The 12,804-nt window shown below is 41.8% G+C and overlaps 2 protein-coding genes across 2 annotated transcripts in view; one reads left to right on the top strand and one right to left on the bottom strand.

Annotated features, from left to right (window-relative positions):
- Nucleotides 1-12,804, bottom strand: part of LOC308304526 (UDP-glucuronosyltransferase 2C1-like) — a 27,272-nt gene extending 14,468 nt beyond the window's left edge. Inside the window, exon 1 of the mRNA XM_080749137.1 lies at nucleotides 12,756-12,804. The gene's annotated coding sequence lies outside the window, so the exon portion shown is untranslated. The remainder of the gene's footprint in view (nucleotides 1-12,755) is intronic.
- LOC308304561 (uncharacterized protein) lies at nucleotides 1,905-3,949 on the top strand. The gene is made up of 7 exons (XM_080749189.1): nucleotides 1,905-1,956; nucleotides 2,105-2,175; nucleotides 2,299-2,376; nucleotides 2,490-2,569; nucleotides 2,721-2,807; nucleotides 2,915-2,992; nucleotides 3,224-3,949. Exons 4-7 carry the CDS (start codon nucleotides 2,531-2,533, stop codon nucleotides 3,326-3,328), a joined length of 309 nt encoding a protein of 102 aa, XP_080605315.1. The 5' UTR covers nucleotides 1,905-1,956; nucleotides 2,105-2,175; nucleotides 2,299-2,376; nucleotides 2,490-2,530; the 3' UTR covers nucleotides 3,329-3,949.

The raw sequence follows: 12,804 nt of genomic DNA, 5'->3' as shown, positions 1-12,804 counted from the left end.
AAACACCCCAACATCTTTTTTATTTCTCTTTTTAGTTGACCTTGTATCACTGAACTGTAGCTGTCTTGTACTTTTCTTTTTAATACTTTTAGTATAGTATTCAAGCAGAAGGGGGAAGGGGCGGGCGCGCAGAGGCGTTTTGTGTACTTCCGGTTCGTCCACAGACAGTGTTGTGTTGTTGTCGTCTTCGTTAGATAAAAATGCTTTCTTTTCACTTTTTTCTACTTTTATCACTTGTCAAAATACGTTTTATTTGGATGCTTCATCTTTTTACCGTTCATTTTTTTTGTTAGTGTTGTCATCGGTTTTTATTTATAAAAGGGAAACGTATGTAACTATGCTACAGTCTTCACAGCAGAGCCGACAGACAGAGAAAGGTAAGATAACGTCGCTATTATTATCATAAAATACAGCAATCTATCTATTAAAACGTTTGTTAAATGTGCTTAGCAGTAGTGTCTTTTAGGGTTTAGTCCGGGGTCTTTATTTGATGTAAAGAAAGTTTAATATTAACGCTAGCCTCATTAGCATCTTAGCTCCGTCTATAATAGGCTACTACATCATTACGGGTCCATAAAGGGTCCATTTGGTTCCATCTGGACACAAACGTACCATTACATTAAGCTGCCAGCACAACAACTTCTATAGAGTGTCAATGGAACCAAATGGACCCTTAACGGGTCCATAAAGGGTCCATTTGGTTCCATCTGGACAAAAACGTACCATTACGTGTGGTAAAAGTACTCAATATTTACTTTAAGTACAAATATCAATAATGTAATGTAGAAATACTCTTTTACAAGTAAAAGTCTGGAATTCAAAATGTACTTGATAAAATGGCTAAAGTGTTGGCATCAAAATGTACTTAAAGTGCCAAAAGTAAAAGTACTCTATGCAGAATGTCCCATTTCAAATATTTTGAAAATGGCAGATCTACATGCTCACAATGAGTCGCACTGTGAGCTTGCATTGGAGTAAATGTACTCCAAAGGCACTCAGCTTGTTGTGTATTAAAGTACAATAATTTTGATCTGTGATATAGAGGAGTACAAGTATTGGAAATTGGAAATAATTCAGCTTGTAGTGGAGTAAAAGTAAAATATTTGGATCTGAGATATAGTGGATTAAAAGTATTGGAAATTGATAATACTCTAGTCAAGTACAAATACCTCAATATTGTACTCAAGTACAGTACTTAAGAAAATGTACTTAATTTCTTTACACCATTGTGTTACCCTTGATTTTAACCCTGTATTCTCCTTTTATTTTCAGTATAACATTTCAGGATGATGTATTCTATGGAGGAGCTGTGTGCTTTGGTTAGCGTCAAGTATGTCAGGGGCAGACATGACGAGGCAGAGACTGTACTAGAGAGCAGTGAAAGCAGCGAAGAAGGTTTGTGGGATAAAAAAAAATAGAAAGAAAAATAGGAATAAGTCAGCTCAGTTTAATGATGTGTGTAGTGATTCTGGCTGTGGTGCAACTTGTGTGATTAATTTGGAAATCAAAGTGTTTTAATCATGAATTACAATAATTAGCTGCTGTATTCAGTGTTCTAATGATAATCTGTATCTTTCCAAGATGCACTTGATTGTGACCAAGTTGATACTGCCAGTGCTGGGTCAGCTGTTTTGATTCAATCTGGGAGTGAAGGTATGTGGTGTGGTGTGTTATGAATTATAGTGCATAGAAACACATATGTGTGGTTTTGTATTGTACCTGCTGTCCTAGTTACAAATCCCTAAACATGCACTAAGTACCCATTTTGAATTGTTGCTGTACTAGTTTCAAACATAGTATTATTACCTTAACACAAATTGTTAATCAGTATCTGCTGTAGTATCACAATCTTAAAAAGTAGCCATTTCATTAATTTGTGTGACCTTTTTCCCCTTTCAGCAGGAGAAGCAGCAGGAGAAGCAGTTGTGGAGGACTCATCAATTGAGGAGATTGAAGGTTTGTCTTTGTCGCACGCACACACACCCACTGAGAGAGAAGTAAGGTTTGTGGTAAAACAGATTAAGGGCAAAGGATGCAACATCTTGGCAATGTAATTTCTACTTTGCATTCACTGTACATTGTGTTCCTCTTATGTTTTTACCAGAGGGTTTGATTCATCATGGAACCTTAAATTAGAGTTGGATAATCCTGGTGCTGCTGAATCTGGATATGAAGGTAATATTAATAGCTGTATAGAGTCTTTCATACAAAAACATGACGCACACATGTGACACTTTGCATTATTGTCAATGCTGCATGTTTTCTATTTGACATTCAGTCTCTTCTCTTTTTCTGCAGCAGAAGTTGTTGCGCCTCACTCAAATGAGGGAGGCGAAGAAGGAATTGAGGATGACTACTTAAGTGGGGAAGAAGAAGGTTGGTGTAAAACTAACAAGTGCCAGGGAACCGAGGCTATTGGCCAGAGCAAAGCCTGACACTGAATTGCAGGTGTGTTAACATTGCATTCATTTTGTTTCTTTCTTTCCCAGATCCACTCGACCACTAACCCTAACATCTAAACGTGACCAACATGGTGATTCTTCTGGTGCTGCTGAATCTGGATATGAAGGTATTATTATTAATAATCACTGTAATAAACACAAATAGTGACTGCTGAATGTTGCATTTTCATTTTTTTCCTTCAGAATCATACTGTACATGACCAGAAAGCGCCTCACACTTAATGTGAGAACATCTCATATTTCTTTTCTGTTCTTTAGGTGCAGACAGAGTTGAGCCGGACTCAAATGTGGAGGATGAAGATTCTGAAGGAGTTGAGGATGACGACACAAGTGGGGACGAAGAAGGTTTGTGTACAACCAGGCTTAAGTCAGCCAGAGCAAAGAATGCAAAGTCCTAGCAACACTGAATTATGTCAACGTGTGCATTCTGTTTGTTCCTCTTTCTTTCCCAGATCCGCTTGATCGAAACTGGACACCTGAACGTGACCAACATGGTGATTCTCCTGGTGAATCGGAATCTGGAAATGAAGGTGTTGTTGTCATTATTAATATGGACACATTGATGCACATGTGTGTAATGTAGTATCTTGCATGGTGCATGTTTGCTATTTAACTCTTTTCTTTCAACTACACATCCATACAGTACACATGTACATACCCACACAGATGTGCACGCAAGGGGCTGCACAGATACACACAGAGAGACTCGCACACTAATGGTCTGAATGACAAATCTTCTCTCTTTTTGTGACACAATATAGGACTTGAGGTGGAAGAAGACTCCTCAGGTGTTGATGCTGGTCTCTGTAGGAAGAGGAGAAATCCAGAGGGCTGGAAGAACAACATCCAGAAGAGGCGTAGAATGATAGGCCAGTCATATCTGGCCTAGGAAGAATAGAGAGTCAGTGTTAAAGGAGGGAAGAAAAATGGGTGTGTCATGTCAGTCTGCAGCCGGCCACAGGTCCAGTAAACTGCACTGCAGAGAAGTGGAAGAGTCGAAGCGAGAAGAGATCTTCAAGTACTTCTGGGAGAAATTAGACTGAGAGAGGAGAGGAAGATTTATGTTGCATCATTGGTAGAGGTGAGCAGTGTAAAGCGACGGAGGACAGGAGCAGAGAAATCCAGGAGGTCGGCATCCATTTTCTGTCACCTTGTCGTAGATGGCAGGAGACTCGGAGTGTGCCAACGCATGTTCCTGTCAACCCTAGGCTTGAAGCAGTGGTCTTTTTTGAAGTGGGTAGGAAGAAGAGGGAAAAGCCCTACTGAGGAAGATAAGCAGAAGCGGGTGAGGGTAAGGAAAGAGGAGTCTGACTTCTTGAAGACCTTCCTTCTGGACCTTCCAAAAGTTCCCTCGCACTACTGCCGGTCCTCGTCCTCTAAGATGTTAGCCTGCTTCCAGACCAGAGACCCCGCCCACTCTCAGAGTGGACTCTTTCTCTGGTCTGGAGCTGAGTACAGGAATCACTTTTTATTTTCGGCTGCTCCAATGAGCGCGGGGGGTGGGGGGTGGGTCTAACGAATATCCAATCCGCGCAGCAGTTGAAATGATTCAAACGAAGTTCACACACAGGCAGGCTGAGGAAGGCACACACACACACACGCACGCGCTGAGTTCACCAAGCTGTTTATGTTGATTACATGTTTCTGGTTGCAGTTCTGTCACTGGCACAGACAGAGACACACACACAATCACACACACACAGTCCGCGACCGTGCGTCGCGTCCACCGTGCGTGTCGATCACTCGCGCGCGCTCGCAAAAAAGTCCCTCCCTGTAAATCGCTTAGAATAGAGCACAGTTTCAGACTAAAGCGTGAGCTGAGTCTGAGATCAGGCTACTAAGATGTACCTGGAGCCTGTGTTCAAGTCCATCAATCACCTCCATGCAGAGTATATCCGTTCCAGTGCAGACCATGGCATCCAGGCGCTGTCAAGGCAAGTGTTCACCAGAATGTTTAATGTTTGAATTACTCTCTTTTTCACCCGAAGAAAGACCAGTGTGATACCTGCTGTGCGTTCAAGGCTGGGAACATTGAGGCTGCCACATGGAAGGAGCACTGCAACAAAAAGGACACTGCACAAGCCATGAAGCAGAAGGACAAAGACGAGGCAGGTGAGAAGACCTTGGTGACATGCATGGATCTTCAGGGGCTCCTGCTCTGCTCCAAGCTACAGGCCTCATCCCTCTATTTCAAGACCAAGCTCTGTGTCCATAACTTTACCATGTATGACATGACTTCACATGATGCATCAAATTACTTATGGCACGAGGGTGAAGCTGGTCTCTCTGCCAACGAGTTTGCTTCGTGCATCGTGCACTTCCTCGAAGAACATCCCTCTTATGATGAGTACATCCTGTGCACAGTGTGATTGAGAGAAGACTGAGGAACAGAGACATCTGCGTTCCAGCTGAGTATGTCGTTGCCATCCGGGAAGCCCGTACCAATCCCAGGCCATACCAAGTGAAGTATGTAGACCACACTTTCTTCAAAAACTTCAGCCAGGTGAACCTCTGCAAAGCCATCCGCCCGGGAAAGGTCACTGGGGATCCCACCGTGCATGACCTCTGAGCAATCAGGTATTTGAATACATAATAATGACATGGCTGCGGAAACCAAAACAAACATTATTTAATGAGTATTAAAACCTGACTTTTCTCCCCTGTCACTGTCCTTGTATTCATCCTAGGTACAACGTTGATGGCAGTATGGAGTACAAGATCGACCACTCAGACGCCTGGAAGCCCTACGAGTCCCCATCACTGAGGAAGAAGAGCAACATCACAGTGTCCCCACTCTACACCTGCCGCCGCACCATTAAAGCGATGAACTTCAAACATCTGCAAGAAATGAAGCAGGTGTTGCCCAGTGATTTCCATGGCTTCTACAACGCCCTCCGCCATGAGCACGAGGAGTGATGGTTTCTCTGTTTTTCTCTCTCTCCGTCTGACATCACCACATAGAATCGCAAACTTGACTGAATGGACACCTTTACAAGATTTCATATTTAGATTGTAATTAGAGAAAAGACAAGATGAGTGTTAAAATGTGTTAATTTTCTTCTATAATTTTAGCAATTTTGATTACATTGCTTTCAGTGCTTGGGGACATGTGTACAATGGCTAAATATGTATTTTTAGATACAATAAGTCCATTCAAAAAGAGGCACCACAATCTTTCATGGGCAGATGTTACTTATGGGGGCTAGTAGTGTCACTGTAAATTGTAATAAAATAAATTGCCAGCTTATTGTGTCTAAAAGGACACATTTAGGCACTTGCACACATGCACTGAAATAAAGTATTTAAAATCGCTAAAACAATAGAACTAAATGAAAACATTTAACTCTCCCATCTTTGCTTTTCCCTAATTACAATCTAAAATTATGAAACCTTGTATGATATTCTTGCTCTGGGGTGGCATCGTTACCAAAGTTCCTAATTCCCACTGGGTTCATGTTCCTCCCTGCCTGGACAGGTGTTATGTCGACAAGTGTTCTGCTCAAAGTGTCGTCCTCCCTCGTACAGTCTTCACTACCTGGAATCCAGCACACAGTGGTTAATGTGTGTCATGTGTGCTCTGTTACTGTTTAAAAATAGTTTAGGGCAGTGCAATGTTTCTTTATTTGCTTATTTGTATTCTTATTTATTTGCCCATTTCTAATATAATTACAGCAGAATGCACTTTTGAGATGTTGAAATTTGACACCACAGTAGGGACATCTATCTTCATTGTTGAGGTCAACTTAGCCAATGAGTCTAGCCTTAGTAGGTTGAAGAGCGTTGTAGAGCTGAACAGACACTTAACCTATGGTCCTTCCATTTTCAGTTCTATGTAATGCCCTTTCCAGGCACTGTATTACTGTTACAACCAGGCCTGGAATTTCATCGTTTTAGGGGCAAGGCCACTTGGCCTTTAGTGTAGTCCATTTTTTGAGGGTCCAAAAGCCAAATGCCGGGGCAGGAAGGCCATCAAATAAAACAACAATTTTAGTCCATTTAAATAATGAATTTAATTTAAATGTTACATTTAATATGTAGAATATCTGCTGTGAAATAAATAAATGGGTATTTACAATCTGATGCTCAGCCTCAGCCCTGTACAAATCAAAGATACTGGATTGGTTTATAAATGGGAACTCAACACTACACTGTTGTCTACATGACAAGAAAGACACTGGTGTCACATGTTAGCAAGACAGAGACAGAGGAGAAAGTGGTACAGTCAGCTGGGGCATTAAGGCCACTGTGGCCTCAGGGCATGCCATATTTTGGAGGGGCACAAGGCCAAACTGAGGGGCAACGACGGCCATGGCCTTCATGGCCTCCCTGAAATTCCTGCCCTGGTTACAACACCTACATTAGAAATACTGAAACCCTCCTCCAAACATCCTTTACATCTCTAAACAATCACATCGATAATTTTGTACAATTAATTCTGCAAGTTCTATTATAATTAGTTTTCATGTAGAAAGAAACTAACAAATAAGATTCAGCAATTGAACACATCATTGAAACGGGGACTCGGCAGGAAAATCTGTTTGATTAACCTGGTTGCCACACACTGTGGAGCCACTGTCTAATAAAATATAATTCTGTGCATTTGTATTTGACTATTGTAGCATTTTTTCCTTCCAGCCTAAAGTTGATCTTGGTCATCACTGTCTGCTAACATCAATGTGAAATAACCTATTGTACATGAACACTTATTTAGCTTGGTTATAACATCAGAGGGTCTGCTGGTAAGTAAATAAATTACATTAGGAATTGATTGCATTCTTTATTAGCAAAATGTTCATTAATCCAGGTTGTACAGTCAAAGTTGTACTGTAATCTGTTATGAAACACTGTTCATCATAGTAACTAGTTTGTTTTGGCCAAATGGTTTGTTTTTGTAATCATCCATTTCACATTTCATGGATGCTATGTACATTAAATGACAGAATAATAAAATACATTAGGCTATTGTGCACATTGTATCATCAATCATAAGAAAAAAATAAGAAACAATAAATATTGTATTTACAGTAAAAAGGTCAGGGCCGGAGGTAAGGTTAATTGTCTAGTTTTGATTTGACCTTTATCAGTGTTTTTATTGTGTGTATTAATAATATATGCATTTCTATTTTATTTAATGTATAAAAATGATTGATTAGTCAATTTAGTCAATAGTTTAAAAACAAATATCGTGTGGATATAGGTTTTATATAGGGCATATTATGTGTGGAACAAACAACAGAAAGCAGAGATTACTCACTTTTACCAGACATGGCAACCGCTGCCAAGAATGGAGAATTATGATTGGCTAGTGGGAAAGGCCGCACTCCATTGGCTCTCTGCTGATCACGTGATTATTGGCCGTTTGATTCCAGGCATGCATTCGTGTGCGCGTGATACAGATTCGTGTGCGTGAGATGACGAAAGCATTCGTGATGAAGTAACCAACAAAACCACTCGTAAATCAGTAAGAAAATATTCGTATTTTGTCTTGTTTTTTTGTTTTGGCATTATAATCACTGCAGCTTCCCCAAAAACATTCATACTTTTTTTTTTTTTTACGGATATTTTTTTCCAATTAATTTGTTTACGTATAGTTTTTTTGGTAAAAATGTTTACGAGTAAAAAAAAGGCAAAGTACGAATACGAATTAGTATTGGCCTAATAATAACCCCATAACTTTCGCCTCATGGAAAACTCCTCAGAGTTTTGCAAAGAACAGGATAGCCTTCAAAGTGTTGAACAGGGATGCTGCTGCAAAGCGCATTGCAACAAGAGACAGTCAGAGGCCCTCATTTATCAACGTGGTGCAGATCAAAATTTGGGTTTTCGCCTCATGGAAAACTCCTCAGAGTTTTGCAAAGAACAGGATAGCCTTCAAAGTGTTGAACAGGGATGCTGCTGCAAAGCGCATTGCAACAAGAGACAGTCAGAGGCCCTCATTTATCAACGTGGTGCAGATCAAAATTTGGGTGTAGGCCTACACCCATGTAGGGAAGTCTCGACATTTAGGCCTATCATTTCAACTTGACTTTGACGTTGGCTTAGGGTAGGATCAAATCTCACGTCAAGTCCAGAGGTGGTGTAGGATTCATCCTACACCACTTTGTTCCATTGTAGAGGTTCGGAGCAGCATTGTCTAACTATTTGACAGGCAATGGACACATGTAGGCTATCCACTCGAAAATGTATATCCAACACAATAATAAATAATTCTGTGAAAATATAACATTTTATAAAAGCATATTATAGCCAGCTACATCATGGACATGCACGCCGATTTTATTTCCAAGTTACAATGACAACGACAAGCAATTAAAATCTAATATGGAAGCAATCTACTGTTAAGTGCTTTAACAGTCTAAATCTTAAGATTGCAGATCTGGCTCAGAACAAGCACATAATATAGCCTACGAACGCATGCGAGAGCATTTTCGGGACCAGCGCGGCGCCGCTGTGATCTTACATTACCGTGAGGCGTGAGCCTCCAATTTATACAGTGACGCGAGTCCTTTTAAATATGGATAAATCCTGAAGGTCCAAATCTGGCTGTGCCCAGCCCAGCGCACGCACGCTGCCGATATTTGGGGGTCCACGCGGCCCACCGGGGAGAAGACCAGCCCGTGCGGGAACGGTACATGATTGCTAGTTTCTCAAACGCGCATTGCGCTCGTCGCCGAAATTGGGTTAAATTAATATCCAATTAAGTGCTGGGGGCGCTTCTCTCTCCCAGCACGCAGCAGCTGTGTCTCTCTCAATTTATACAGTGGCTACTGTACACTATGCTGGAGTTAATGATGAAACCCGGCGTGGCGAGAGCGCGTGAGTTCATGGCCATGGATGGGATGCTTGTAACCAAATGAACGCGCTCTGTCTGTGCACGGCACGGCACGTATAGGCTATGGTTTAAATTAATATTCAAAAGTATTCATGGCAGTGACTTGTGTCGTTCATGTCGGCTGTAAAGAAGATATGAAGAAGAGAATAAAGGGAACCGTCAACTGTTGCAATTTGTTTCAGACCTTGAGGAACGGATGAGGAAGGAGAGGAATAACTGGGCGAAAGAGGAGGATAGACTCCGACTGATCATCAGAGAAAAGGAGGCATTGTTGTCACAAACATCTTTCTCTACAGAGCATACTGGAGAAAAACCCTTACAAGGGTTTCAATGAGTTAGGTAATCTGAAGGATCGCCAGCGTGTCCACAGTGGAGAAAACCTCTTTGTGTGTAAACAGTGTGACAAGGGCTTCTGTGAGTTAGGTGATCTGGATCACGTATGAGCGTGTCCACACACAGTGGAGAAGGACCCTTTTACTGTAAACTGTGTGACAAGAGTTTCTTTGAGTTCGAGACTGTGGTGATGCACCAGCGTCTCCACACCACATAAGAGCTTCAATCAGTTACATATTCTGATGACAAACCATCATCACCTACTTCACCCAATGAGTTGTCCACCAGATGGCGCTGACCACTCCGGCCATGCTTATAGCAGAATGAAACTTGATGATCCAGGCGACCTGCCTTATGCACAACTGGGCATAAAAAGGACAAGGGCTGACAGTTACAGAGATCTCCATTATGGGCAAATCAGCTGGATCGGACGTAAGTGAGAGCGGCCTGAACCTCTAGTACTATTAATAAAGGATCAAATAAAATAAAAAGTTCATATGTGGTCATTCCCAGAAACAAAATCCCTTTTATGCCCATATAGGGAGATTTCTGATGTCATCAATCCCAGGCCCTAACTGCCTGGCCCAAGAGCCTGCTTTACTCTCATTTACACCCAACCTTCCCCGAAAACGTTAATATTAAGTCCATATATGTATATGCATATGGATATATACCTATATATTAATAAAGGATAAAATAAATAAAATGTCCATATACAGTATGGGCATTCCAAGATGTTACCCCAAGGTATCCCCTTATGCCCATAATATATGGAGATCCCCAGGCATCAAACCCAGGCCCTAACTTGCCAAGGCCCTTGGCTTTACTAATTAACATACGTTGTATAACCATATATGGAGATCCCTGTCCCAATGTCACCAATATTAAGGAAATATCTGGGAATGCCCATATTTGGTAATGCCCATATATGGGCATGTTTTGTCATAACACTGTTGACTATCATGCAGGAGTCTCCATATCGCCCTTTGGGGCGAGGTTGCATGTCGCCCTGAGGCGTCTTTGCGACCGTCAGAGAGCAGTTTACTATGAAAACCTCCACCGGCCGTCCGTCCGTCGGTCGGTCACACGTCACACGTCACACGTCACACCTTTGCCCTGCTCATATCTCCGCATCAGTATATAGGGCTTGTTTGTTGCGACCGTCAGGGAGCAGTTTACTATGAAAACCTCCACCGGCCGTCGGTCGGTCGGTCGGTCGGTCGGTCGGTCGGTCGGTCGGTCACACGTCACACGTCACACCTTTGCCCTGCTCATATCTCCGCATCAGTATATAGGGCTTGTTTGTTTATTGTATGACATCACGCCACATCATCAGCTGTGGACTCTGTGATGTCATCGTATCGCATCAGTATATAGGGCTTGTTTGTTTATTGTATGACATCACGCCACATCATCAGCTGTGGACTCTGTGATGTCATCGTATCTCCATATATGGCCATCTCCGTATATGGAGATATAAGTCGTCCATGCCCAAGTATGGGCTGGTGAGGTCAGACTTTGTGTGATGCGTAGGTTATCTCCATATATGGAGATTCAACATTCCAGGCAATGCTCTCTTCCCTGGTGAGAATTGCCCCTTTATATAGGGCTTGTTTGTGTATTGTATGACATCACGCCACATCATCAGCTGTGGACTCTGTGATGTCATCGTATCTCCATATATGGCCATCTCCGTATATGGAGATATAAGTCGTCCATGCCCAAGTATGGGCTGGTGAGGTCAGACTTTGTGTGATGCGTAGGTTATCTCCATATATGGAGATTCAACATTCCAGGTGTAACTATGGCTACCCGTATGACGTGAGAGGTGGAGGTTGTGATATTTGTGGAGTCTTACTGGTTATATATATAGGGTTATAGGGTTGATGCATCAACACATTTTTCTGGGGACCCCCTGAATGTTCTGGAACCTCCTCAAGGACCCCTGGGGGTCCCCGGACGCCAGTAGGCTACAGTATAGGATGCTAAATTGTCATTTTGAGTATCTTGTAATTAAATATAACATATCCCGCACAATATCTTCTTATAGATTAGAAACCCAACTGGATCAAAACAAAAACTGTGTTTAGACATATTGTATACCTCCACAGCATTAGAGAGGGCTAACCACAAGATGAATGTTGCTATTTCTCTTGCATAATAGCGGCAGTTACAATAAAAACAACACAATCTGCTTTGGAAAAATAATCTATCTTGACTGGCTGGCTCCTACAGGAAGTCACAGACACTTATCTCTCCGAGATTAGAGACCAGAGCGGAAGCAGGCATGGCCAAGAAAAAGAATAACCTCTGGATTTTATGACTTATATAAATTTGGGTCCCCTGAGTCCTCTGAGGCAAAACTCAAATGTGCACAGATTGCATCTGCATGCAGGAAAAGGTTTCAAATGAGTTTAGCTGGGAAGGTGCTTGCAAAGAGGCTCCCACAAAACGGCAAATACCTGTCTCAGGCTCTAACTTATGAAGAAAATCTAAAACAAAACTAGCTGTTCTACCAGCTCAGAGCGCATAACGTGAAATATGGACATATGTTTCTGCCTGACAGCAACACAATACAATGGAGCTATGCCAAAGAACAATGGATCATCCATTGTCATGGAAAAACGTGAACAGACTAAATATTGGCTAATAGAGCTGTGCTTATGCTTGTGTTTGGAAAGGATTAGTTATGCTATTAAAGGAAAACCAGAAACTTTGAAGACTTGGCAAGACTCATATGGAGACATACATGAACACACGAAAACCATAATTACCTGTAAGTACAAAAAAGACACATGCAGTGACATGCAGCGACATGCTCAAGCAGGGTACAAACATTAACATTGGGATACAAGTAACAGTATATACTGTACATGCATGCACCTTAGAAAATAATGAATATCAACACATTAGAAGCAGGTTTGTAACAAGACAAGTGTTAAGAACAAATACCAATAATGATTAGAAGCATGAACAGGGTGTATTTAAACACATTAGGGGAGGTGATAGATCTAAGAGAACTTGGAGGGTTATTTCAATCGGATGAGACTTTGAATTTAAATGCACTTCAATGCTCTGTGATTGTGTGTGTGTGTGTGTGTGTGTGCGTGCGTGCGTGCGTGTCTTACCTGATTTTCCTCCAGATGTTTGACACGTTCAGCAGCAGCAGCAGCAGCT

Source organism: Nannobrachium achirus (genome assembly GCF_963921795.1).
Source record: "Nannobrachium achirus genome assembly, chromosome: 19".
In the NCBI taxonomy this organism is placed as follows: domain Eukaryota; kingdom Metazoa; phylum Chordata; class Actinopteri; order Myctophiformes; family Myctophidae; genus Nannobrachium; species Nannobrachium achirus.
Note: the sequence above shows the minus strand (reverse complement) of the source record. Positions and strands in the feature narration are given on the sequence as shown.

Excerpts from the sequence above, each read along its gene's own strand:
- LOC308304561 (XM_080749189.1), top strand. The coding sequence starts at position 2,531 with ATGGTGATTCTTCTGGTGCTGCTGAATCTGGATATGAAG. Across the intron at positions 2,570-2,720 it reads TGCTGAATCTGGATATGAAG|GTGCAGACAGAGTTGAGCCG; the intron begins GTATTATTATTA and ends TCTGTTCTTTAG. Across the intron at positions 2,808-2,914 it reads CACAAGTGGGGACGAAGAAG|ATCCGCTTGATCGAAACTGG; the intron begins GTTTGTGTACAA and ends TTTCTTTCCCAG.